General features: G+C 35.7%; 1 protein-coding gene across 1 annotated transcript in view; it reads right to left on the bottom strand.

Moving 5' to 3' along the window:
- Positions 1 to 26,399, bottom strand: part of LOC128553868 (E3 ubiquitin-protein ligase rnf213-alpha-like) — a gene marked incomplete at its 3' end in the record, with an annotated part of 55,602 nt that extends 29,203 nt beyond the window's left edge. The window contains exons 1-7 of the mRNA XM_053535060.1: positions 26,149 to 26,399; positions 19,159 to 20,624; positions 18,839 to 18,894; positions 17,024 to 17,185; positions 7,394 to 7,596; positions 4,538 to 4,806; positions 33 to 289 (exon numbers count right to left, since the gene is read on the bottom strand). Of these exons, the coding sequence (XP_053391035.1) occupies positions 33 to 289; positions 4,538 to 4,806; positions 7,394 to 7,596; positions 17,024 to 17,185; positions 18,839 to 18,894; positions 19,159 to 20,624; positions 26,149 to 26,380 (2,645 nt within the window). The remainder of the gene's footprint in view (positions 1 to 32; positions 290 to 4,537; positions 4,807 to 7,393; positions 7,597 to 17,023; positions 17,186 to 18,838; positions 18,895 to 19,158; positions 20,625 to 26,148) is intronic.
- Between the last annotated feature and the right edge of the window lie 1,586 nt (positions 26,400 to 27,985).

Here is a 27,985-nt window from a genome sequence, read left to right on the forward strand (position 1 = left end):
GAGTACGAGAAGTCCCTGTGAAGATTAATTACCTTCTTTCCTTGAAGTTCTTGTCCACAAACTGATAGTCCAAACACTGATTATCAACAGCATTTCCACTTATCAACATTGCTTTGCAAAGTTTCTGGGTAAGCTTTGTATCTTGAATGCTTATTTCTAGCACATCTAGTGTACATATAAGGAGGAAAGTTCCAATCAAAACCTGTTCTCTTTCTTCTTTGGGTAGTTTTGATTTATCCCTGTCAAGTTTCCACTGTTCAAACATTGCTGGTATTAAATTCTTTCCCATCTAAAAGACAATATATAATAAATAAGAATAGGATTGAATATTTTAACATTCGAATATTTGCATGCAATTTTCTTAAAACAGTGCATGCTTTCATTGACCAAGATTTTATTGAGGGTAACATTCTGACCAAGTTTCATTAAGATCGGGCCAAAATTGTGACCTCTAGAGTGTTAACAAGCTTTTCCTTTGATTTGACCTGGTGACCTAGTTTTTGACCCCAGATGACCCAATATCGAACTCATCCAAGATTTAATTGAGAGTAACATTCTGACCAAGTTTCATTAAGACTGGGCCAAAATTGTGACGTCTAGAGTGTTAACAGTCAAATTGTTGACGACGAAGGACGGACGGACGACGACGGACACAGGGCGATCACAAAAGCTCACCTTTGAGCACTGTGCTCAAATGAGCTAATAAAAGCAAGACTATGTAATTCATGGCAGTGCAAATTATAGTTACTTAAAATCTAACCTTAACCAACCAAGCTAAGGTATTTAAATAAACAGGATCTTACTATTTACGGGTAGTAAATATATCAATTTATCTTAAAAACTTCCATCTGGAAATATTGATCCAAACTGGGTTGCACCATATCATATTTAAAATCAAGCTAGTTACTTAGTTAAAAAGTTATTCCACACTGAATAAACATCAGAAAAGGCAGATATATCTACCAAAATTACAAATGGCAGCCGATAACAGACTGTCACGGGTATTAATATACATCATGCACTGATATATCAATAATACACACATGTGAGTAATTATTTAGCTTCAGAAATATATATATTTTTTAAAACAAGTAAGTATTTAAAAGATTTGATTTCAAAAACAGCCAGCATTAGCAGCAAATTACTTAAATACAAAGTTCCATCATAATATCTCATTCCTAGATAGAGTTAAGCCAGAGAATATGAATTTTTACATTCTCACACAGACTTGGAGTGGGAGGGTCACATTTTAATTTTCATTTTTCATTGTGTAAATAAGGCAGACCTGAGAACAAAACTTACTTAAAATTTGACAATTAACATTTACCCTGCTAAATTTCTAAAATGGACTGGCCCATCATTCAATTTGGGCAGTACCACTTATTATTTAAAGGGTTGTTCACTGAAAATTTACTGACTGAATAGCGAACAGTGCAGGCTGATCTTGGTCAGCACTGGTCGCAAAGGCAAAATCACTTGCCGCCAGCAGGCTAAGGGTTAAGATAAAAATTGCTGTATTGATAATATCAATTTATGCTGTTGTTTCTTTAACACTATTTTGTCTAAAATTGATCATGAAAGGACGCTTTTCTTAAAATATCACATTTGAAATATCCAGTTTCTGTTGTAAAAGTAAACTAGAGACTGCTTTTGGTAAAAGCTTATGTCTCTCTGTACCACTTCCTTTATATGGAAAAGTGAATGCTGCTAAGCGATAATGTGCCACTGTTTTGACAAGATCTACATGTAGTCTGGGAGAATGTTTCTTAGATGATGTCTTATTTGTTCTGTCTAGTGAACAGAATGACTTAGAAGCTGAGTATAATGTTAAATACAACAAAATATGACTGTGCAATCTATAATAAAACCTTGTTTTCAATTTAATTGAAAGGAAACATAATGTTGATATAAGGCAGGAATTTATTTTTTCAGAGTTCATGTCGAATGAACAATATAATAGGACTGGCAAATTAAACATGAACTGCTAGCACAATTCATGGATTTACCGATCCTATTCTGTCATTCATTTCATGTGATTCATGTTTAATCTGCCTATCCTATTATGTCGTTCATTTTTGCATGAACTGAAAAAAAAATCATTTCTTAAATGATGTTCCGTATCAATAAGATGAGTTTTACATTCCATTTCAAACAAGAGGGCCAAAATGGCCCTATATCGCTCACCTGTTATCATTGGCGGTGCAATATATGCCCAAAGGATTACATCAGAGGAGGATAGGAGCAAAATTTTGACTGATGAAACCCAAAGTACAGGAAAACGGAAGAAATTTAACCAACAAGAGGGCCATGATGGCCCTGTATCGCTCACCTGAGTACCATTGCTCAAAATGATATGATCAAGTTTTGACAAAAAGCACATAGGCATACACATTAAATATCATCAGGATAAACATTTTCTTGTATCAGTCCCTTTTGACCTAGTCAGGGCCAATTCCCATACCAAGTTTGAGGGTCCTAGGCTCAAATGCTGCATTTTTGTACTAACATGACTTTTCCTTACCCTGGAAGCTTTAAATAACATTTAAAACCAATCTCATTAGATGCTGCTGAGATATATTCGTTTACATAAAATAAAGGGAGGTAATTTGTCATAAATACAGTCAAAAGTTATCTACCCTGATTGTCTGAGTCCATCTGATGGCACAAATGACATTTCAAATCAGTATCTTCATTGGTTACTGAGAAACACCCATTTTAATTTGAAACAAAGGGAAGTAATTTGACATAAAATTAGTCCATAGCTATCTACCCTGATTGCCTCAGTCCAACTAAAGACAATAATGAAGTTTCAAATGAGTTCTATAAATATTTACCGAGATAAATCCATTTTTATTAAAATCAATGGAGGTAATCATGCATTGGTATATGCATGTAGAAGATACAAAGTACAAGCCTATACAACAATATATTAGTAAGTATTCATATCAATAAATGTTCAATCAAGAGTTATCTAATATGACTATTTCTTACCATGGAAGACATAAATAATGTTTCAAACCAATCTAATTAGAAGCTGCTAAGGTGTATTCATTTAGATAAAAAATAAAGGGAGGTAATTTGCCATAAATTCAGTCAATATGTATCTTCTCTAATTGTCCAAGTCCATCTGTTGACATAAATTAAATTTCAGATCAGTATCTTCATTAGTTACAGAGATCCATTTTAATTTGAAATAAAGGGAGGTAATTTGACATAAGATCAGTCCATAGTTATCTACCCTGACTGTCTCAGTCCAACTAATGACAATAATGAAATTTCAAATAAGTCCTATAAGTACTTATTGATATAAATCCATTTTGATTACAATCAGGGGAAGTAATCAGATATAAAATAACTCTGGAACCTACGATTGGATCTGACAGATTCGTCATGGAATCCAAGATTTATTGTTGTTGAAGATATTTTGGAAGTTTGTATCAAATAAAACCATAAATGAAGTCTCTATACGGCTGCAAAAGCCAAAATAGCAAATTTTGGACCTTTATGGGGCCATAACTCTGGAACCCATGAAGGAATCTGGCCATTTCAAGAAAGGAACCAAGATCTTGTGATGATATAAGTTGTGTGCAAGTTTGCTTAAAATCAAATCATAAATGAAGCTGCTATTGTGCAGACAAGGTCAAAATAGCTAATTTTGGCCATTTCAGGGGCCATATCTCTGGAACCCATTATGGGATCTGGCTGGTTCAAGAAAAGAACTGAGATCTTATGGTGACACAAGTTTTGTGCAAGTCTGATTAAATTCAAATCATAAATGAAGCCGCTATTGTGCAGACAAGGTCAAAATAGCTAGTTCTGGCCCTTTCAAGGTCCATAACTCTGAAACCCATCATGGAATCTGGCTAGTTTAAGAAAGGAATCAAGATCTTATGGTGATACAAGTTGTGTGCAAGTTCGGTAAAAATCAAATCATAAATAAAGCTGCTATTGTGCAGACAAGGTCAAAATAGCTAATTTCAGACTTTTCAGGGGCCATAACTCTGGAACCCATAATGGGATCTGGCCAGTTCAAGAAAGGATCCAAGATCTAATGGTGATACAAGTTGTGTGCAAGTTTGGTTAAAATAAAATCATAAATGAAACCACTATCGTGCAGACAAGAAATTGTTGATGCATGCACGCACAGACTGACGACGGACGACGGACGAAGGGTGATCACAAAAGCTCATCTTGTCACTATGTGACAGGTGAGCTAATAAAACTTAGTTCCAGACATGACTTTCCTGTGTCACAGTGCCATTAAATTAAATTAAACTTACTTGTCCCAGAATAAATATTCAAAAAAATCAAATGAAAACTTCAATTAGTGGCATGAATAGTGCCAGAACCATACTTTAATATGTCACATACTTATTGAGTTATCTCTCTTTGTTACTTGCTTATGTTACTTGTAATGCATTAAATCTTACTTGCCTTTATTATTTTCAAATCAATTTTAAGCTACATGTATTTTAATGTGTCTTTAGATATCTGATGCCACATAAATATATCAAGAAAAAAGTCTTAAAAGACTCACAAATTCCAAGTATCCTTTGTAGTTGTCATGCCAACATCTAGCATCCTGGTAATACACCCTCTTCAAAGATTCAAACAACATCTGCATTCTTTTTAATATGTCAGAAGGGCCAGCCTTTTCAAAGTCTGAGAGTCTTGGACAGAACTCAAAGATAGCTTTCTCTGCATGTTTTGTAAAATCTCCTTTCAAGGAGAGAAACTCTTTCATCTTACCCATGGAAACAGTGTCTGGCTCTTTCTCAGCAAAACCATCATACTGATGCCATTCATCTGAAAATGCATTAATATAATATTAACAACTTATTTTTAGATATGGGGAAAAATCACTAGCATGAAGTGAGTCAACCTGAAATCTCAAGTTAATATCATATTTGGGTTTCAACCATTCAATATAAACACATACCTGTGTTATTTTCCAAGACTCAAAATTTAATTGGCTTATACTGCAGAGGTCACTTTGTTATTTGCCACCAGCTCCATTTTTGTATGTGGCTCCTAAAATGAGACTACTTACTTACATAAATAATATTTGTGTCTTTGTTTAATTTCTTTGCCTTGCTTTAACGAAGTAGATAACACATATTTTTATACTCGAAAGTACCATAAGTCAATACATATACATTCATTGTACATGTATAATCAAACCAAAGAAATAATATCAAATTTAAATTTTAAGTTTTTGTACCTTTTGCCAAAATTTCATGTTACTTTCTAGTGTGAAATTAGAACAAAAATTCTTTGAAAGTACAAATTGCCATATTGGGTCTCAAGTTTTGCACTGTGTATGCCATATGACTATCAGTTTATCCATGGGTTTCAAGAGAAAAGAAGGGGTACAAAGAATGAATGCAGTGATTGATTCATCATAACATGAAGCAACTAATGCAATGGCTGTAAATTCAACCTTTAAACTATACAAGAGCTGACTGTGAAACTCTTATGCCCTCCAAGATGGCAAGTCCAAGGCATGCTGGTATTTAATTTTGTATGCTGTTACCTTAACTTCAATAACAAAATGGATCATCTACTGGCTACATGCAACCATCCTATTATTATTATTTTTTTTTTTGTTGGGTTTAACTTCGCACCGACACATTTTCGGTCATATAGCGACTTTCCAGCTTTGATGGTGGAGGAAGATACCAGGTGCCCCTCCGTGCATTATTTCATCACGAGCGGGCACCTGGGTAGAACCACCGACCTTCTGTAAGCCAGCTGGATGGCTTCCTCACATGAAGAATTCAACGCCCCTAGTGAGGCTCGAACCCACATCGATGAGGGGCGCAACCATCCTATTAAGATGTTCTTTAATTATTGAGAGGAAACTGTACTCAGTTAATAGGTCACTGTATCTTTGACCTTTGACATACTGACAATAAAAAATAGAGGTCATCTAGTGACCACAAGCAATTATCCTATGAAGTTTGATGACTGTTTGCCAAAGTGTCTTTTGGTTACTAAGCAATAACTATTTTCAGTCTCAATGTCAGCGTAACCTGAACTTTGACCTGCTGGCCCCCAAACATCAGGCGTAATCTACTGATCAAAGGTAATCACCTTATGAAGCTTAACAACTATAGGCCAAAGCCTTCTATAGTTACTGAGCAGAAACCATTTTTAGTCTCAAGGTACTGTTGACCTTGGACCTTTTAATACCCAAAACAATAAGGGTCATGTATTGACAACAGGCAATCAACCTGTGAAGTCTAATGATTGTAGGTTAAAACATTTTTTAGTTGATGAGCAGAAACAATTTTCAGTCTCAAGGTCACTTTTCTCAGTCTAGAGGTCACTGTGTCCTTGACCTTTGACCTACAGACCCTCAAAACAACAGCACTGCCCACGGGTGCCGTTGCTCGTCTGCAAGTGCTGGACAATAGAGAAAAGAGTTATAGTTCAGATTTTCTAAGTACAAAAAGGGCCATAATTCTGGCAAAATACTGGTAAGAGTCATGGTTCTTGACTTCCATAGTCCCCTAATGATGATAAACAAGTGTGCAAAGTTTCAAAACTGTAGCTCTTATAATTTAAGAGAAAAGGTGACCTAAACAAAAACTTTAACCAAGAAACTCAAATTTTATAAGCACAAAAAGGGCCCATAATTCTGACAAAATGCAAATCAGAGTTATGGTTCTTGGCCAACACAGTCAACGAATGATGATAAACATGTGTACAAAGTTTCAAAGCTGTAGCTCTTACACTTTTTGAGAATTGGTTGACCTGAACAGAAATTATAACCAACGCCGATGCTGACGCCAACGATCATGTGATGAGAAAACCTCGTAGATTTTTTTAAAAAATCTGATGAGCTAACAAAAGAGGTCATTTAGTGACCACAAGCAATCATCCTATTAAGTCTGATGACTGTAGGTCAAAGTGCTTTTAAGTGTTTGAGTAGAAACCATTTTCAGTTTCAAAGTCACTGTGACTTTGACCTTTAATCTACTAACCCCACAAAAATTACCATTGGCAATCATCCTATAGATGAAGTTTGAGGACTGTAGGCCAAAACATTCTTAAGTTATCGAGTGGTAAGCATTTTCAGTCTTGCAGTCACTTTGACCTTGACCTCTAATCTCCAAAACTATAAAGGCAACATTCCATGAAGTTCGAACATTGTGAGACAAACCATTCTCAAGTTACTGATTGGAAAACAAATGGTCTACAGGCTGACAGAACAACAGACAGACAGAGAGACATTGAGCAAAACAATATAGTTATGTCCTTCTTCCAACTGGGGCATAATTAGCCGCAATAGATGAATGGAGGGTAACAGATATCATCAGTCATGTGTGTCTAATGATGGTAAAAGAGAGAAGGATATGGTAACAACTTACTAATTTCTATCTTTACCTACCAAAACTTTTGTACTTTTGCTGAATCAACAGAAATCTATCCACACCTTCCCCAGTTCTACCACCTCTTGTGTAATGTTCATATTTCCCATCCTTATCTTTCCTCTTGATATAATACTTGTATGGAAAATAGTTTCCACTGGTAATAAGCCTAACAGGAATAATGGCCTCGTACACAAGTTCATAAATACTGCCCTCTATGTGCCTGAAATACAATCACATCAATATCAGTGCTCAAGCCAAAGATATAACAAGAATTGCAGTTGTCTATTTTACATGTAGAACAAGGGTGCCAGAATGTCACAATATACGCCCTTCATGTAGACGTTACAGTAAAACATATTCTGTAAAAGTTTGGTAGAAAGTAAGATTAAACAATGACATATCCAATTCTAACAACCAGGTTAAAAAGTTTCAAAAATAAGCTTTTTATAGTAGCTACAAAGGGAAGTAAGCCCACACGAAATCTATATTTTTTTTCTAAGTCCGCAAAAAACTCCTTACCGGGTAGAGATACCTTAAAATACACCCAAAATTTGAAAGTAACATCTATGTTGTACCACAGAAAAGCGATTTTGGTTTTTCCGGTCAATTATAAAAAAGTTACAATATAAGTTACTTATAGTAACAACAAAGGGAAGTTAATCTCTAAAAAAAAACACAATTCTAAGTGCACACAAAAATCCTTACCAGGCAACAATTGGTCAATTTACACCTAAAAATTGGACGCAACATGGTGGTTAACATTTGTGCCAAGTTACATCAAAATCCCTCCATGCATGAAGATTTATTTATTTATTTTGTTGGGTTTAACGTCGCACCGACACAATTTTAGGTCATATGGCGACTTTCCAGCTTTAATGGTGGAGGAAGACCCCAGGTGCCCCTCCGTGCATACTTTCATCACGAGCGGGCACCTGGGTAGAACCACCGACCTTCCGTAAGCCAGCTGGATGGCTTCCTCACGTGAAGAATTCTACGCCCCAAATGAGGTTTCGAACCCACATCGATGAGGGGCAAATGGTTTGAAGTCAACGACTCTAACCACTCGGCCACGGAGGCCCCTCCATGCATGAAGAAGAAATGCTCCAGACAAAGTATCAACCTTTGACCTCTTAGTGTGACTTTGACCTTAGACCTAGGGACATGGTTCTTGTGCATGACATTCTGTCTCATGACGGTGAACAATTGTGCCAAGTTACATAAAAATCCCTCCATGCATGAAGAAGAAATGCTCTGGACAAAGCCATTCTTGAATTTGACCTTTAACCTCTTAGTGTGACCTTGACCTTAGACCTAGGGACCTGGTTCTTGCGCACGACACTCCGTCTCATGGTGGTGAACACTTGTGCCAAGTTACATCAAAATCTCTCTATGCATGAAGAAGAAATGCTCCGGACAAAGTATCAACATTTGACCTCTAAGTGTGACCTTGACTTTAGACCTAGGGAAGTGGTTCTTGCACATGACACTCCATCTCATAGTAGTGAACAATTGTGCCAAGTTACATCAAAATCCCTCCATGCATGAAGAAGAAATGCTCCTCAGACAAAGTCATTCTTGATTTTGACCTTTGACCTCTAAGTTTGACATTGACCTTAGACATAAGTGTGACCTTGACTTTAGACCTAGGGACCTAGTTCTTGGCATTACACTCTGTCTCATGATGGTGAACATTTGTGCCAAGTAACATCAAAATTCCTCCATGCATGAAGAAGATATGCTCAGACAAAGTTTGTCGCCGCCTCTGCCAGCCCTCCTACCTGCCCCCCTGCTAGAGGCATTCCCATAATACATCCCATCTTTCTGAGTGGCGTATAAAAATCAGTCAGAGTTTTGGGACTTGTTATGTTCACTTATCTGTCACAGTGTAAAGTCACCTTAAATTCCATTCAGTGGAGTCAAAGATATTCCTATAATGTTTAAAACTGGACAAGAGGGCCAAGATGACCCTATATTGCTCACCTGAGTGAAATATTTTGATCGCGGGTCACATTATATGGGAAGTACATAGGTTGACTACCTACTATCTAAAAATTCTGGTAGTTTCATACAGACTTGTGTTTATTTTTATTTTCTCCGAGCCGATTTCCGTTAGAAACCGACCACCTCCGTGAAAGGAATGTTAATTTATGCAAATGAAAAGTGCATACCCAATATTGATGATGTAGTAAATACTTGTAAACAGAAGAAAATGTCTTCAGTAAGTTTAATGGGAATTTGTTGTGTTTTTACAAAAACTAATGGTATTTAAGATGTATTACTGTTCAATGGCTATTTACCATTCTTGCATTATGATAGTTAACAACATGACGCATAAGGGTTTGACTTATCATCAGTGGTTATAATAAAAATACTCACTCTAAAAGACAACTGCCGCGATGGCCGAGACTCTGTTTTTGTCAGGGCTGTGGGTTCACTCCCAGCTGTTGACAATCTTTTTTTTTAAATTTTTTAATTATTTTCATATTCTTTTAACGATATAATCTCAAGAATAAACAAGAGGGTCATTGACCCTAAAGCGCTCACCTGTGTACAAGGCTTCAAGTGTGTTTGTATAAGTACAGAGTCTAAGGTTTCTTCTATGTTAGCCTATATTATATACATGTCACACACTTTTGAACCTAGGGCAATAATTTGAACAATTATGGTAGACATTACAAATCTGATATTTCACGCCAAATATCAAGGCTCTAGCTATTATTGATTCAGAGAAGAAAAGTCACAGACCACATCCCCTGGCAGACATGTTTTTTAACGAATCTGAATAATTTGAACAATCTTGGTAGAGGGTGACACAAGAACCATTTGTGTAAAATTATTTTAAAAGCGGGCTTGCAGTTTCAAACAAGAAGATTTTTAAACTTTCCACTATTATATACATATAGGGAAAAGTGACCACGCTCTCTGGCGGCCATGTTTTTTGATGAATCAGAGTAATTTAACAGTCTTGGTAGAGGGTCACACAAGGACCATTTGTGTAAAATTATTTTAAAATCGGGCCAGCAGTTTCACACAAGAGATTTTTAAAGTTTCCACTATATACATATAGGGAAAAGTGACCACACCCTCTGGCGGCCATGTTTTTTGACAAATCAAAATAATTTGAACACTCTTGGTAGAGGGTCACACAAGGACCATTTGTGTAAAATTATTCTAAAATCGGGCAAACAGTTTCACACAAGAAGATTTTTAAAGTTTCCACTATATACATATAGGGAAAAATGACCACGCCCTCTAGCGGCCATGTTTTTTGACGAATCGGTACAACTTGAATAATCTTGGTATAGGGTGACATAAGGACCTTTTGTGTGACATTATTTCAAAATTGGACCATCAGTTTAAGAGGAGATGTTGTTAGAAGTTTTTTCTATTTTTAGCTCTCGCAGCCCTATGTACAACCAAGCGGAACAATTTGAACAACTTTGGTAGAGAACCTCCAGTTTCATCAAAATCCATTCATTGGTTTTGGAGGAGATGTTGTTTAAACACAAATGTTGACGACGGACGGACGACTTGACGGACGGATGACGGACACAGCGTGATCACAATAGCTCACCATGAGCACTGTGTGCTCGGGTGAGCTAAAAATCATTCAAAAAATTTTTTTTTTTAAAAATGATTGTCCTCAGTAGGGAGCGAACCCACGGCCCTGACAAAAACAGAGTTTACTGAACCAGCCCCTCTAAGCTCTCTTGGCCACAACGGCAGTTGACTTTTAGTGTGAGTATTTTTATTATAACCACTGATGATATCGTCTGTGTCCAGGCTCTGTTGGTAAATTTCTGTGCGCAACATCAAGCTTGGATCTATTCTCGTATTCCATGGACAAGCATTGTTATTTGTTTTTTGTGTGTGTGTGCAGAGCTTCCATCTTGAATTTTAGTGCGAATGATGTCATTCAATTATGCATCCTTCCAAGTTATTAAGAACTGTCATTGGAAAGACCCGTCGATTAAATATGTAAACACTGGCAGTATTTTGTCATCCATACAAAATACTAAAAGGCGTTTTGCGGCGATTAATTTTCGAAGGATAAAGGGTCATCATAGATAAAATATATGCTGTTTCTGTACCATTTAGGGAGCTCTACAATCTGACAATGTTTCGTGGTCTTTTTTCTAAGGTAAATAATGATATTTTAGAGAAATAATGGGACTTTTAGTATCCAGTATATGCATATATAAAAAACTGTATACATATATGAAAAGGTGACTTCTACCTCTAGTGGACTGGAATAATTTTAACAAACTTGGTAAAGGGTCACCAAAGAAACATTTCTGTAATTTTAGTTAAGGTATATTTCATACAGACAAACAATATGTTAATCAGACAGATCATTAACCAATTTTTTTTTTTTCAATGATTTGACCTAGTGACCGATTTTTTCACCAAAGTGACCAAGTTATAAATTCATTTATATTTGCAAAGAGCTAGGCCAAGTTAGCCGGACAGGCCTGTATCTAACTAGAATGTGTCTGTAGGACACAGGGTGTGCCCACACTGGTACACTTGTCACAAATAAGGGGCAATAATTCAAATGTCTGCAGTCTTAAGCAGGTATAGCCTCAACAAACATTTTATAAAAAGGATTCATTATTCTAGGCCATATACTTTTTGAGCCATGAGCATCACAAACAAAAAATCCACTATTTTGCTATTTCAAGGGTCATAACTCTGTAATAAGTGCTAAGATTCTCAAGAAGAATGCCAAGTGTGCAAGGTCACATCATGATATTAAAGACTCATACAAGGTTTCATGAATTTACATCAAATACTTTTTGAGCTAGGAGCGTCATTAGGTGAAAATGTGCATTTTTTACTATTTCAGGGGCCATAACTTCAAAAATAGGGGCTATATCCAGCCAAAAAATAAGAGGTGCTCAAGTTAATATCATGATAAAGACTCATGCAAGTTTTCATCAATTTATATCAAATACTTCTTGAGCTTAGGCGAGTCACAAGGTGAAAATGTGCATTTTTTTACTATTTCAGGGGCAATAACTCTGGAAATAGGAGGCAGAGGCAGACAAAAAATAGGAGGTGTGCAAGTTCATATCATGATAAAGACTCATGCAAGGTTTAATCAATTTATATGAAATACTTTTAGAGCTGGGTGCGTCACAAGGTGACAATGTGCATTTTTTACTATTTCAGAGGCCATAACTCTGGAAATAGGGGGCAGATCCAGATGAAAAATATAAGGTGCGCAAGTTCATATCATGATAAAGACTCAAGCAAGGTTTAATCAATTTATATTAAATACTTTTTGAGCTAGGTGCATCACAAGGTGAAAATGAGCATTTTCGACAATTTCAGGGGCCATATCTCTGGAAATAGGGGGTGGAGGCAGATGAAAAATAGAAGGTGCGCAAGTTCATATCATGATTAAGACTCAAGCAAGGTTTCATGAATCTATATCAAATACTTTTTGAGCTAGGTGCATCACGAACTTCTGACAGACGGATGGATGGATGCACCTATATGCAAAAAGGATTTCTCTCTCTCTGTTCTGGGTTTTTTATCTCACTCTGTCCCTCTGGTCAGATTGCTCTGTGTCTGTACTAGCAGAGGATGAATTTTGCGCCCTGTGTTGCTGCGTTGGCTATATGAAAAGGGCACTATATAATAGGGTATAATTAGTTAAATGTATTTAGTTAAATGTATTTCATTGTAATTTTATTATGTTTTAATACGTTTGTATTAATGTATTCTTTCTCATGTACATGTATATATGTTGAGGCCCATATGTAAGACTGGTTTCCAAATATGTTTGCCTCATAAAATAAAGTCATTATTATCATTATTATTATTATTATTATAATAATAATAATTCCTCCTAGATTTTAAATAGGCATACATCCAGACCAAGTATCATGAAGATATGGTAAACAAGAGCTCGTAGAACACAAAATGCCCCCTTTGATGCATTCAGTAACAGTTAAACTGCATAAGGAACAAAATTATTTGGTCACTGTGCACTGGACATTTGATGTACTGACCTCAAATCAATAATTATAGGTCATATAGTTTCTGACCCCAGATGACCCAGTAACAAACTTGTCTGCAATTTTTTAAGGGTAACATTCGACCAAGTTTCATTTACACTGGACCAAAACTGTGACTTTTAGAGTGTAAATAGTCAAATTGTTGTGTTGACAAGGAATGACGGATGACACAAATTGCACTTAGTGCTTAAGCGAGTTAAAAAAAGTACAAAAAGGGAGATAACTACAAATATTCAGAGCAGACTAATAGTCATACTGCCTTTCAATTCCTCTTTTTGGTATTGTATCTTAATATGATCCATTTAACCTTTTCTTCAGTGGATTTGATGACATTCTCTTAAATATTAACAAGAGACCCAGATGGGCCTGTGCTGCTCACATCATAAGGACCATGAACTTTTTTAACTTGCTTTTGACAAAGTTTGTTAACATCTATTAAGCAGTTTCATTAAAAGTTATTTAGGGCTTTTCTAATTTTTGCTGTCATAGCCCGAAGATGGGTAGCCATTAGAAGAAATGGTAAAGATCCTTCAGTTAGTTCATGTCATTGAGAAGAAGTTGCTTCAAGGTTTTTCTTATTTCCAGCTCTGGCTGGCTAAAAAGGGACCAAGCGGAACCATTTGAACAAAATTGAGCAAGGACCATTCAAGAATGCTACAGACCAAGTTTAATGAAGATGCTTCTCCTGGTTTATGAGAAGTCATTAAAAGGTTTTTCTGTTTAAAGCTCTGGTGCCCCTAAATGGGGATAAGCGTAACCAGAATAACCACTAAATTTTGAGAGGTCCGTACAAGGATGCCACACACCAAGTTTAGTGGAATGGTTCATGACAAGAAGTCTTTTAAAAGTTTCTATATCTTCTGCTCTGGGGGCCATGGGTGATGCATGATCGGGGTGGTGGGCATGACTGGACAGAGGAGTGAGGTGGGGGAATGGTACAACTTTGCATGTTGATAAATATTCATGGAAGGTTTGAAAAAAAATTAATAAAAAGGAATGAAAAATTATTTTTTTTTTTTGTGGGGGGGGGTGGGGGGCTGGAGTTGGGACCAAGGCAAGGTGGTGACCAGGTGTGGGTACACAACTTCACATGTTTATAATAAATGTTCATGGAAAAGAAAGAAAGAAGTTTAATGAAATTCTACCAATTGGTTGGTTTGTTATGTACAAATCTGTAGATTTTTAAACAATTAAAGGGCAATAACTCTAAAGTAAATTGACCAATTAAAAAAAAAAATGACAGGCATCATCGAAGTATGTTGGTTCATATTTATTTCACGTTTTATAAATTCTACCAGCTTGTTACTGAAAAATGGCTGCAGACGTGGATTTTTCATTAAATCAAGGGCAATAACTCTTAAGGGAAATTGACCAATCAATTAAAAACTTGACGGGCATCATCGCAGTATGTTGGTTCATGTTTGTTTAAAGTTTCATGAAATTCTACCTTCTAGTTACTGAGAAATGGCTGCGGACGGAGGCACGCACACACAGATAGACGGACGTCATTTCAATACCCACCTCCCGATTTCATCGGCGGGGGATAACTAGAGCTGCTTTTGAGAAAAGCGCATGTCTCCCACAACTACCTAATCATCTGAATAGTAGTATATGAGTCAACCATGCACCAAGACATCAACTGCCTTATCAGATTTTGAGTGCTTTGATTATCAAAAACAAGTTTCAAGGGTCATAATTCTGAAGTGCCTGGGCAGATTTGGCTAGTTATTGAACTTGGCCAAGGACTTATTGGCAAACATATTTTGTTCAAGTTTGGTGAAGATCGGATGAGAAATGTTCGACTTAGAGTGCGGACAAGCTTTGTGACAGACAGACAGACACACACACACACAGACACACACACACACAGAGGATACGACCATATAAGGATACCCACTGACCAAGTTTGGTGAAGATCCTCTAGTGGTCCATGAGAAGAAGTTGTTTAAAGGTTTTCTATTTTTAGCTCTGGTGGCGCCTGAACAAATTTGAGAGATGTCCATAGAAGGATGCTACATACCAAGTTTAGTGAAGATCCTTCAAGTGGTTTATGACAAGATGTTGTTTCAAGATTTTCTATTTTCAGCTCTAGCAGCCCTTAAAAGGGGCCAACCAAAGCCATTTGTATCAAATTGGAAGAGGACCATTCAGGGATGCTACAGACCAAGTTTGGTGAAAATCTATTAACAGGTTTCAAGGAAGTCATTTAAAAGATTGTAAAGATCCTTCAAGTAGTCCATGAGAATAAGTTGTTTAAAGGTTTCTCAGAGCTCCAGATAAGCTGCGTATTTGCGTATTTACGCAATTAAAGTTGCAGAAAACCCAACTGAATTCATACAGTGTGCGCACTGAAACGCAGTTGAAATTCCTAATACCCAATTTATTAAAAATCACTTTCGTATCACATTTTCAGTATTATAGAATGGGTACGAGACTTAACGCTAGACAACAGACTAGTTATATGTTACGGCAGAACAGGTTGCTATTTATCGGAAAAATCACAGGTAGGTGTTATTAGGATGCTTTGTAACAATGTATTATGCCACTTCTAGTACTAAAAGAGATTGCAGAAAAAAAATGGCAGCACAAACAAACAAAATAGAAAGACATTTTGTTGTTCAATAAAGACAGTTATCTGTTTGTAATGATTTAGTGTCACCGATACTGGCTGACATTTATCGGGAGAGCACATATTGCAGTGAACACATTGTTCGGGATATTGTGGATGAATTTATCTCCGACTGCATTCAAAGTGCAAAAAAATGCGATGGAACAGAAGTATCCAGAAGATTTTTAATTGATTTGTTAATGATATATGCTGTAAGCATGTGTCATCCAGTACAATTTAAAGAAAAAAATACTCAGTTGTTTGTGCGAGATTGGTGAAATACCAATGAAATTGGTTTTAGCAAATACCCAATTACTTCTGAAAAGACCGGGTAATTATATTTTTTTACCCAGTTCAGATTTCCAGTACCCAATTCAGACAAAAAGTGATGGGTAAATACCCAACTGCACCAAAAGCTTATCTGGAGCTCTGGGTTTCTTATTTCTGACAATACAGTTCCCTAAAAGGGACCAAGCAGAACCATTTGAACAAATCTGAGAGAGTTTATACAAAGATGCTACAAACAAGTTTAGTGAAGATTCTTCATGTGGTTTAAGACAAGAAGTTGTTTAAAGATTTACTAGTCTTAGCTCTGTCAGCCCTTAAAAAGGTTCATGCAAAACCATTTGATCAAAATTGAGAGAGGACCATATAAGGATGCTACAGACCAAGTTAGGCAAAGTGGTTCATGATATGTCATTTGAAGGTTTTTCTACTTTTAGGGATTTTAAGGTCCAAGTGAAACAATCTAAACAAACTTTTGAGAGGTCCATGCCAGGATGCTACTGACCAAATATTTGGTGTAATTCTGACCAGTAGTTTCAGAGTAAAAATTTGTCGGACCATCTAACTATAATAATAGTTCACCCTGAACAAAGTTCAAATGAGATAAAAAGATGATGGACGGTGGATGACAGACCACAGACGAGAAATATTAGAGAACAGGTCACTTTCTCTAAGCCTTCTGCTCTGTAGAAAACATACATAATTTAATGAAAATGTTTGATAAATTTTACCTTTCAACTTTCATCTGTCTGTCTTTTTTGTTCCAGCCTCCCATTTCTGTATTTCCCATTACTATGCAAACCTGGTGCTTTGCAGGATCAAACTGGAAATTTTCACTTGTCAAAACATGGAACTTTACTGAAAATTTCTCACCAGAGCTTCTAGTAGCACTTCTATAAAATAAATAAAAAAAATATTTCAATTGCAAAGACAAGAAAGAGAAAAGTAGTACATATATATTCTTTCTAAAGGCAACTTAATAAATTTTAGTACATGGCAAGGATAAAAAGTAGCCAAAATATTTTAATAACAAGAGCTGTCACTATTAGTGACAAAATGCCACCGAAGCATTGACGTTGTGACCAGACTTTGAATTTGACATTTGAGCCTGGGTTCTAGGTTTTGCGCATGGCACGTTGTCTGATTATGGGAAACATTTATTCCATATAATATTGTAATCCTTTAATGAATGACAGAGTTATTGACCTGACCTGAAACAGACCCTGTTTATGCCATGTTAAAATCTGAATGCCAATTGTGACCTTGACCTTTAAGCTATGGGTTTGTGTGTTGTGCATGACACATCATCTTATTATGGGGTCATTTGTGACGAGTAATATTAAAATCCCATCTTGCACTGTTGTGTTATAGACCAGACAGGAAAAAAGCCCTGTTTGCCTTTCACCTCCAAGTGTGATCTTAACCTCAAATTGAGCTAGGGGTTTTACACATGACATGCCGTCTTATCATAGTGCGAACATTTGTGCCAAAGGAGATTTAAATCCCTCGATGAATGACAGATTTATAGACTGGACATGAAATTGCGGATGGACTGATGGACAGAACCTGTAGTCCCCTATACTGGTCACATTAGATTTTTTGCCATGTAGGTAAAAAATTGAATGACAAGTGTTATTTTTTTTATTTTTTTACATCAACATGTTTCGATTCATTTACAGAGCTTATCTTTTTTCTATATGACACAACCACAGAGAAACTTCTGAAACCGATATGGCAGATGAGTAAAGTTTAGTATCAAATAAAATAATTTATGATATTAGTTAAATGCATATAATAAACTTATATACAGGAAATAAAAACATGTTAAATAAAGACATTTCATCAAAGAAAGAAATGAAGAAAATTGGAACAGAAAGGAAAACGGATAGGAAACTTTTATAGCTTTTGAGACCTAAACAAAATTCTTATCCAATGACCATGCTGACACCGATGATTAAGTGACAACAATACTTCATAGAATTTCTTTTAATTCAACAGCTGAAAGTAGCTCAACTTGACATTACCTACTGCATGCAGATGTTTAAACAAAAATATACCTGTTTGGTCATATTAGGATGTACATTTTATTGCTTGTTTTTGTGTAAGAATCAAATTTATTTGTTTACAAAATTCAATTCAAACTTCAAGTTTTTGCGTTTTTGTGACTTTTTAAAAATTGGGTGTGGTTGCAAAATGAGTAAATTTAATATGAGATTGCTTAAATTTATTTCATTGAAGTTTATTTTTGACATCAACAATATAACATTTTAAAAGTATGCCAATTTTTTGAAAAATCCTTCAAGTAATGTTTAAGATATTGGCAAAGAACTAAGTGTTACATTTGAATATTTGTACTAGTAAGTGACTATCTCCACACAAGTCTTGAATGGGTTTGGACTCATAAAAGCACAAAATTATGGGAATGAATATCAGCTTAACTATCATATGGCATGAAAAATGGTTTTGTAGTTCAATATAATTTCTGTTCCAAATGAAAAGAATGATAATTATAAATACACATCATTAACAATATAAAGTGGTCTTGCCTTGTAGTCACTCCTTTGTTTCCTGCAGTACTGCCTGTATTCACTGGTGGATTTTCCTAAAATATATCAGTTAACTATTTATTCAGTGATTTCTATGGCCGAATATACAAAACTGAATGTGCACAGTAGTCAACTATAATATAGAACTAAGTAATACATGACTGTATTCAATTTTTATAGATGAACAATTGCCAGTTTATTTGGATTATAACAATAAAGAAATAATTGGCAAATGTCAGATGTGAGTTACTTTATGGTTATTCTCTAAAGTAAAGCATGCAGCCTACTTAGAAGTGATTTTTACTTATGAAAATCATTACCTTCTTTTTCTTCTTTTGTTTCTTTTTCTTATTTTTCGCCTGCCTCCTAGATATAGATTTTCCTGTATCAACATCTGTTTCTTCAAGGTCATTTATGTGCTTTAAATCTTTTTTTAAATTTCCATTTTGTTCTCCATTTGCACACTCCTCCTGCCTATTCCCAGTATCACTATCCTCATCAGTATCATCTTCAGTTCCAGAACTAGTCTGATCCTCATCTTTGTCTATTTCTGCATCAGGACCTAACATTGGATCATCACGATCTTCGTTCATTTGCTCTTCAGCTTGAGTCTGTGTTGTTGTTGAACTCGAATCAGCACTACTGCTGTTTAACTGAAATAAGCTTGACTTTTTTGGTGCAGATATCTTTACAGTATCAGATGTTTGAGAAATTTTCCAAGAGTTTGCTGTTCCAAAAACTTGTCCAACATTTTCAGTCTTTTCAACTTGTTTTTCTTTTTTTGCACTTTCAGCAGCTGTCTCTTGTTGTATAACTTCTAAATTTATTTGGTCAGTAGCAGATTTTGATGTTGATTTTTTGCTTATGATTGGTTCAGTCTGACTTTTCTCAGATTTATCATCTGTCTTTTCCTTCTGCTGAATTCCAGCCTCTCTGTCTTTCTTCCTTTTCTTCTTATTCTTCTTCTGTTTCTTATTGCGTTTCCCTTGTACATTTCCAGTGACTTTATTTGTATCAGTGCTGAGTGAAGCTCCTTCAATATTTTTGATTTCCGAATCATCACTGTCAATTTTAGAGTCATCTTCAGAGTCTGATGTTCCTGTTCCTTTGTCATCACCTTCATTAGTTTTAGCGTTTTCATTTATAATATTTATATTTCCTGTCTGGGCATTTTCTATTCTTACTTGTTCTAGCTTTGATGAAAGATCTTTGCTTCCAGTTGACGGTACTATTACTAAGTTTCCAGTCTGAGAGTCTTTATTTATCTCTTGCTCCTGATCTTCATTCATTTCACTTTCTTCAATCATTTCAACATCACTATCTGATTCATTGTCATCAGGAATATTTCCACCATTTATAACTTCTGTACCTCCTGGTGAAGTATCTGTATCATCAGATAAATTCTTAGCACTTGGTCCCATTTCAACATGTCCACAGGCATTCTCGGTACTCTTTCCAGATATTTCGCCTAGATCACTTGCTCCTGATGAAGTCGTGTTGCCATCCTGCAATGAGTTATCCACTTTGCCTTCTTCCTTGCTGCATTGCACACCAGACTGGCCCATGCCTTCTAATTGGTCCTTTGTTTTAAATGGAACATTTTCATCTTGAAATCTGTCTTTGTCTCCTTCCTGACTGCCTTCCTTTCCACTTTTAGCATCATTTTCGCAATCTCCTTCCATTTTTTTCACTTCTTGAGGAACTGGTTTCATTTCATTCAGCTCCCCTTGCCCACTGCCTGCATTTACAGAAGACTCTGTATCATTTTTGACAGCTGTGGTCTGACCTATTCAGAACATAAATGTAATCATCTAAATGCTATTACTCTAATTAAATGTAATAAATCTGTCTAGCCTTTTTTAGGCAATAACCCAAGAATGAATTAAAAATCTCTATACATTTTGACAATGACTGATTCACCAGTAATTACCATTTAGGATGTACATAAAAAAATTTAAAAAGTCACAAAAAAAGCCTACACTTTTGCATTTATACTCAAACAGAGACATCCTTCCCTCTACTGTTTCTGATAAAGATATATATTAAAACTTGTCTATATTTTATTTCTTGAAAATCAGTCATCATATAATATTATGATCATGTACACTGCATAACTACATACTTTTCAAAAAAAAGCCAGAACAGAAACTAGAAATCAGGGATATTTTAGAAATAATTTTCAGAAAATACTGATTAACCCCATGTGTGAGGTATCAATATTGTGGGGAAAAAAAATATTTAAATAAGAACAAACACAAAACTATTTTCAAAAAATCTTAAAATATCCATACTGTAGTTTTTGTTTCATTTTTCATGTCAACATTTAAAAAAAAAAAAAGAGGTAAGAAAGTAAAATACGATAACATGATATAATTATGCATGTGATACAGGTTTATACACTTAGTGAAGATAAAGAATAATAAAAAAAATTGTTTTATTATTAGATTAAAGCACAGTGACATTTCAAATACCATTTTGATTTTTTTATCTGTGATCGATAAATCTCTTCCAATATTTTCAATGAACAAAATAAAATTTATTAAAATACAAGTAAATGTACATGGTCTTCCTGTCTGGCAACAGAATATGTGAAAGATTTCTTTGACATTAGATAGCATAGAAGGTAACCAAGAACAAGAGGACCATGATGGTCCTGAATCGCTCACCTCTTCCCACATGACCCAGTTTTGAGTATAACGTCGTTTTTTCTATTATTTGACATAGTGACCTAGTTTTTGAGCTCATTTGACCCAGTTTTGAATCTGACATAGATATTATCAAGATAAAAATTCTGACCAATTTTCATGAAGATCCATTGAAAAATATGGTCTCTAGAGAGGTCCCAAGGTTTTTCTATTATTTGACTTATTGACCTAGTTTTCGAAGGTACGTGACCCTGTTTTGAACTTTACCTAGATATCATCAAGGTGAATATTCTCACTAATTTTCATGAAGATCTCATGAAAAATATGGCCTCTAGAGAGGTCACAAGGTTTTTCTATTTTTATACCTACTGGCCTAGTTTTTGATCGCATGTGACCCAGTATCGAAACTGACCTAGATATCATCAAGTTGAACATTCAGATCAATTTTCATGAAGATCAATTGAAAAATATGGCATATAGAGAGGTCAAAAGATTTTTCTAATTTTAGACCTACTGACCTAGTTTTTGACCGCAGTTGACCCAGTTTCAAACCTGACCTAGATATCATCAAGATGAACATTCAGACCATCTTTCGTACAGATCCCATGAAAAGTATGGCCTCTAGAGAGGTCACAAGGTTTTTTTATTATTTGACCTACTGACCTAGTTTTTTATGGCACGTGACCCAGTTTCAAACCTGACCTAGATATCATCAAGGTGAACATTCTGACCAATTTTCATGAAGATCCATTCAAGGGCATGGCCTCTAGAGAGGTCAAAAGGTTTTTCTATTTCAAGACCTACTGACCTAGTTTTTGATCGCAGTAGACCCAGTTTCAAACTTGACCTATATATCATCAAGATAAACATTCAGACCAACTTTCATACAGATCCCATGAAAAATATGGCCTCTACAGAGGTCACAACGTTTTTTCATTATTTTACCTACTGACCTACTTTTTGAAGGCATGTGACCCACTTCCAAACTTGACCTAGATATCATCAAGATGAACATTCTGACCAATTTTTATGGAGATCCATTCACATTTATTTATTTTATTTTGTTGGGTTTAACGTCGCACCGACACAATTTTAGGTCATATGGCGACTTTCCAGCTTTAATGGTGGAGGAAGACCCCAGGTGTCCCTCCGTACATAATTTCATCACGAGCTGGCACCTGGGTAGAACCACCGACCTTCCGTAAGCCAGCTGGATGGCTTTCTCACGTGAAGAATTCTACGCCTCAAATGAGGTTTCGAACCCACATCAATGAGGGGCAAATGGTTTGAAGTCAATGACTCTAACCACTCGGCCACGGAGATCCATTCACAAGTATGGCCTCTAGAGAGGTCACAAGGTTTTTCTATTTTTAGACCTACTGACCTAGTTTTTGACCGCACATGACCCTGTTTGGAACTTGATCTAGATATCATCAAGATGAACATTCAGACCAACTTTCATACAGATCCCATGAAAAATATGGCCTTTAGAGAGGTCACAAGGTCTTTCTATTATTTGACCTACTGACCTAGTTTTTGACCGCACGTGACCCACTTTCAAATCTGATCTAGATATCATCAAGATGAACATTCAGACCAACTTTCAAACAGATCCCATGAAAAATATGGCCCCTAGAGAGGTCACAAGGTTTTTCTATTATTTGACCTACTGACCTAGTTTTTGATGGCACGTGACCCACTTTCGAACTTGACCTAGATATCATCAAGGTGAACATTCTGACCAATTTTTTTAATGAAGATCTCATGAAATATATGGCCTTTAGAGAGGTCACAAGGTTTTTCTATTATTTGACCTACTGACCTAGTTTTTGATGGCACGTGACCCAGTTTCGAACTTGACCTAGATATCTTGACCTTTGCTTGTGCTCACACCATTGAAAAAAAAAATTGTGGTCAAAATTTATTAGTGTGCTTTTTTTATTCCACTCAACAATGTCCAAATAATTATGATTCAAGAATGTTCTTGATTCAGATGGGGCTCATAGGTTTTCTCTGGGACTCATAGACTCAAAGTAAGGCACAGACTGGGATTTGAACCGCTACCTGTCTGTTTAACATTACAAAATGTGCAATAGCCCATGGCAACACTTTAGCCCGCTGCACCAAGGTGGAACTTTCTAAAGTATGCAGATTAATAAAGTTACACTGACTTGAACTTGACCCTATATATAATACCAACCTTGGTTTTTCTATACGCTACATACAGGCCAAGTTTAATTCTATACATCAACACAAACTAACGTTATTGTGCGAAAACTTTTCTTTCTATTTCTAGTGATAGTGACCTTTAACCCAATGAACCCAAATGCAATCCTGATATAGGTCTAACTATGAGCAACCTATAGGCTCAGTGTCATTTCAATACCTCAACATACTAAAGTTATAGAGCACAAACAATCACTTTGCCTTGACCATCAGAACAATTTTTTTCTTCATTTTTTTAGCAATAGTGACCTTGACTCTACTGATAAGTATCATATCAATAACTCAACCCTAACTTGAGATACTGAATGGAAATTAAAAACTTTATGCCGCCAACCCATATATTCACCAATCTACCTAACAACATAGCCAATCTAATATCCAGGTCTTCATCTTTGAAAAACCTGCTTTAATATGTTCCACATGAGAATTTGAACAGCTACATATCTGCTATCCTTCAAATTTCCTTCACTGAAAAAGGTATTAATGACCAATTCCTTAGCCCATTCCACCACAAATGGACTATTTATTTGTGTTCTTGTGCACTGCATTTGTAATTATTCTCTAATTTTAATGTAATATCGTTGGATACTGAGAACATCAGAAAGGGACATAACTCCAAAATTACCGCTGCTACAGTTATGGTTATTACACACTGCACTCCTCCTTATTGTCATCAACCAAATCTGAAGTCAATCCCTTGCATAGTTCTTAACTTATGCTCTAGACAAGCAAAGTACAAGGACAACATGAAAATAGACAAAACTCAAAAATAACTGACACTAGAGTTATATTGTCATCTACTTATATTGTATGCCTGAAGTCAATCTCTCACAGACTTTTTAAGTTATAGTCTGGACAAACAAAGTAGGGATGGATGGATGGACAGACTGACAGATTAACAGATCGATTATAATATGCTGCCCTTTATAGGGATAAAAATATTCGAGATAAAGTTATATACTTTTAGCACTTTCCTCCCATTTCTTTCTATAACAGGGACTAATTATCTCAAAGAAATTAATTAGTATAAGTTTTCAATGAAAGTATCTTTTCAGATCCTTTGGACTATTTTTATTTTAAACTTGATTGAATGCATGTGATTTATGTACATGATATATCAATAAATACTGTTTAAACAAGTTATCTCAACTACAGAATAACCTGAAACACTACATATGAGCCGTGCCATGAGAAAACCAACATAGTGGGTATGCGACCAGCATGGATCCAGACCAGCCTGCGCATCCGCGCAGTCTGGTCAGGCTCCATGCTGTTCGCTTTTAAAGCCTATTGGAATTGGAGAAACTGTTAGCGAACAGCATGGAGCCTGACCAGACTGCGCGGATGCGCAGGCTGGTCTGGATCCATGCTGGTCGCATACCCACTATGTTGGTTTTCCCATGGCACGGCTCATATAATTATATCATGTTACAATGCAAAATGTTTGGACTTGAATCTGAATGTCTAAAAAGCTACAGTTGTTAATTGCCTTAAAATATCTATTAATACAAAAATTATTTACTAATAAATAACATTTCATTTTTAAATTGGTGAGAAAACTGAGAAAAAATATAATGAAATACTTCATACATCATATGAAAGGGAAGTAATTCTGAAGAAACTACACAATTCAATTTTACTCGAGTCCATATGACACATCAGCTTGTTATGTTGAATGTTTATACCAAGTTATTTGAATGTCAATGCAATGACATAAAATCTTTGACCTCTGTGCCCTTGACCTTTCCACTAGGGGTTTGGGTCTTGCATGTCATACTTGAATAATATTAAATCCCTTGATGGATGGAAGAGTTAAACAGTCCCTGTTAACTTTTGATCTCCAGGGGTGACCTTGACCTCTGACCTATGGATATTTTTTAGCTGTTGACTTGAAAATTTAAGTAGAGTATTTATTCTGCAGACTTGTTTCAGAACTGCTGGAATATGAGAGTCAGTGAGTCACTCTGTTCAGTTTCACTTGCCATTAACTGCATAATATTCATCCCCCTTTTACTTTAGAGAAAAAAATAAGTCCATGACTGACTGAATTTTCAAAAAGTATACCAAAATGGTCCTGAAGTAAATAAATTTTAAATGAAAAAAAAAAGAGCAGTATCTTTTATTGCTATATAACCTCTATTAACATGGTAATTTAAGATGCAGTAAATTCCCCTTGGTAGCCTGTGGTTGCAAAGATATTACCTAACAGAGAAAAAAATAACAGACAGATAAGTAACACAGATAGAATTTACATAACCCCTCCTACTGGGGGCAGAAGACAATAATGCCATAAACTGAAATATCAAATCTAATAGTATATTGATTTTGGCTGTTACAATGTAACATGTATCTTTTCACTCACTTTGTTTTATTTTTGTGTGACTACACTCTGCACAAAATGATTTCCCAGGGAGAAGGAGACCAGGCTACTGCACTTACCGGTACTACATCTCTCCTCTTGAATGTTGAACAGTGACTGGTCAACTTCGGTTCCACAGCTCGTACAGAAATTCTGTCCCGGTATTATTTCTGATTGACAAGGCTTCCCATCAAGTTTACCATTACAAATTACTACAATATCCGTCTTTTCCTCCTCAACCATCTTTGATCCACATTTTGGACAAAATTTGCCTTGCCCCTCAGCACCACAAGTGCTGCTGGAGCACCTCATAATGCTAAACTACTTTTCTTCTTCTGAAATTTGAAAACACAATGACTAAGGCAGGATCTTACAATATCCTCATTCATTTATAACGTGTCAAAAACATACTTGAACTAGAATGTTGTACCATAGAAAAATGGTGTTGGTTTTTCCATATGGCCAATAATAAAAAAGATACAAAATAAGCTACTTATAGGAACAACAAAGGGAAGTAATTCTAAAAATAATTATAAGTCAACAAAAAAATATATTTCTTAGAAAACAAAAAATCCTTATGGTACAGATGTGTCAAAATACACCTAAAAATTTGAGGTACCATCCATGTTTTACCAAAGAAAAGTGGTCTCGATGTTTCCCTACCATCAATGATAAAAAAGTGACAAAATAAGCTATTTATAGTAACAACAAAGGGAAGTAATTCATTAAAAAAATGTAAGTCCATAAAAAAGGGATTTTCCAATTAAAATAAAAATTGATCAATGCATGTCAAAGTTATGTCCTAAGATCTTATATGATCTTTGACCTTTATCCCAAATAACAAAAAGATTGCTTTATGCATGGCAAAGTTACAGCCCCGACAAGCTCTAAAATGACATTTGACCCCTAAGTGCGACCTTGACCTTTGAGACATGGACCTGGAGTTTTTGCAAGACATTAATTTTTTATGCCAAATAAAAAATAAATTGCTCCATACTTATCAAAGATATATGGCAAATTGTGACCTTTGAGACAGAGGTCTGTGTGTGATACTCTGTCATATGGAGGGTAACATTCGAGCCAAATATAAACAAGGAGTGCGTTCAATAAACACTTGATGCCCCCAGTGGCATCCTTATGAATATATTTTGCACCTAAGTCCAAAACGAGGTCAAGGTCACAAGGTCAAACTGAGGTCAGGTGATGTTTAAAGATGAGTTTACATCTGTATTAGTATCAATTCATTCTTGTAAGGGGTATTGATGCTAGACGAAACGGTCCCATTTGGTTAACCAAGAGATGGCTCATATAAAGCAACCTAAGTCCAAAATTAGGTCAAGGTCAAACTGAGGTCAGGTGATGTCTGAAGATGGAAATGGTCACAGGTTACATCTGCATTAGTATCAAGTCATTCAAGTAATGGGTATTGATGCTAGACTAAACGGTCCCATTTGGTTAACCTCATATGGACGGACGAACGGTCAATAGATATATGAACTTTAACTTTATTTTATAAGTCCAAAAGGAGGCATAATTTGGCAAAAATGCATGTCAGAGTTACCTAGTTTTATAACCCCAAAGGCACATGCAAAGTTTCAATTCAATATCTGCATTAGTTTGGAGATAGTAACTTGCATCAGGATTTTCTAAGTCCAAAAGGGGGCATAATTTGGCCAAAATACAAGTCAGAGTTATGGGACTTGACCTAGTGAGGTTGGTAATTGACCTAGAAAAAGAAAAAAAAAGTTTCAAAGCTATATGCCTTTAAATGATAGCCATATGTATTTGCATGCAAAACATTAATCCAATGTACTTGCGGGAAAGGTCATTTTTGATGTAAACAACAGGTTAAATAATTTGACATTATATTATTTGCAATTTAAAACATTTAATGCATTACACTTACGTGCAGTGATC

This window comes from Mercenaria mercenaria, unplaced genomic scaffold (genome assembly GCF_021730395.1).
Source record: "Mercenaria mercenaria strain notata unplaced genomic scaffold, MADL_Memer_1 contig_4414, whole genome shotgun sequence".
NCBI lineage: Eukaryota > Metazoa > Mollusca > Bivalvia > Venerida > Veneridae > Mercenaria > Mercenaria mercenaria.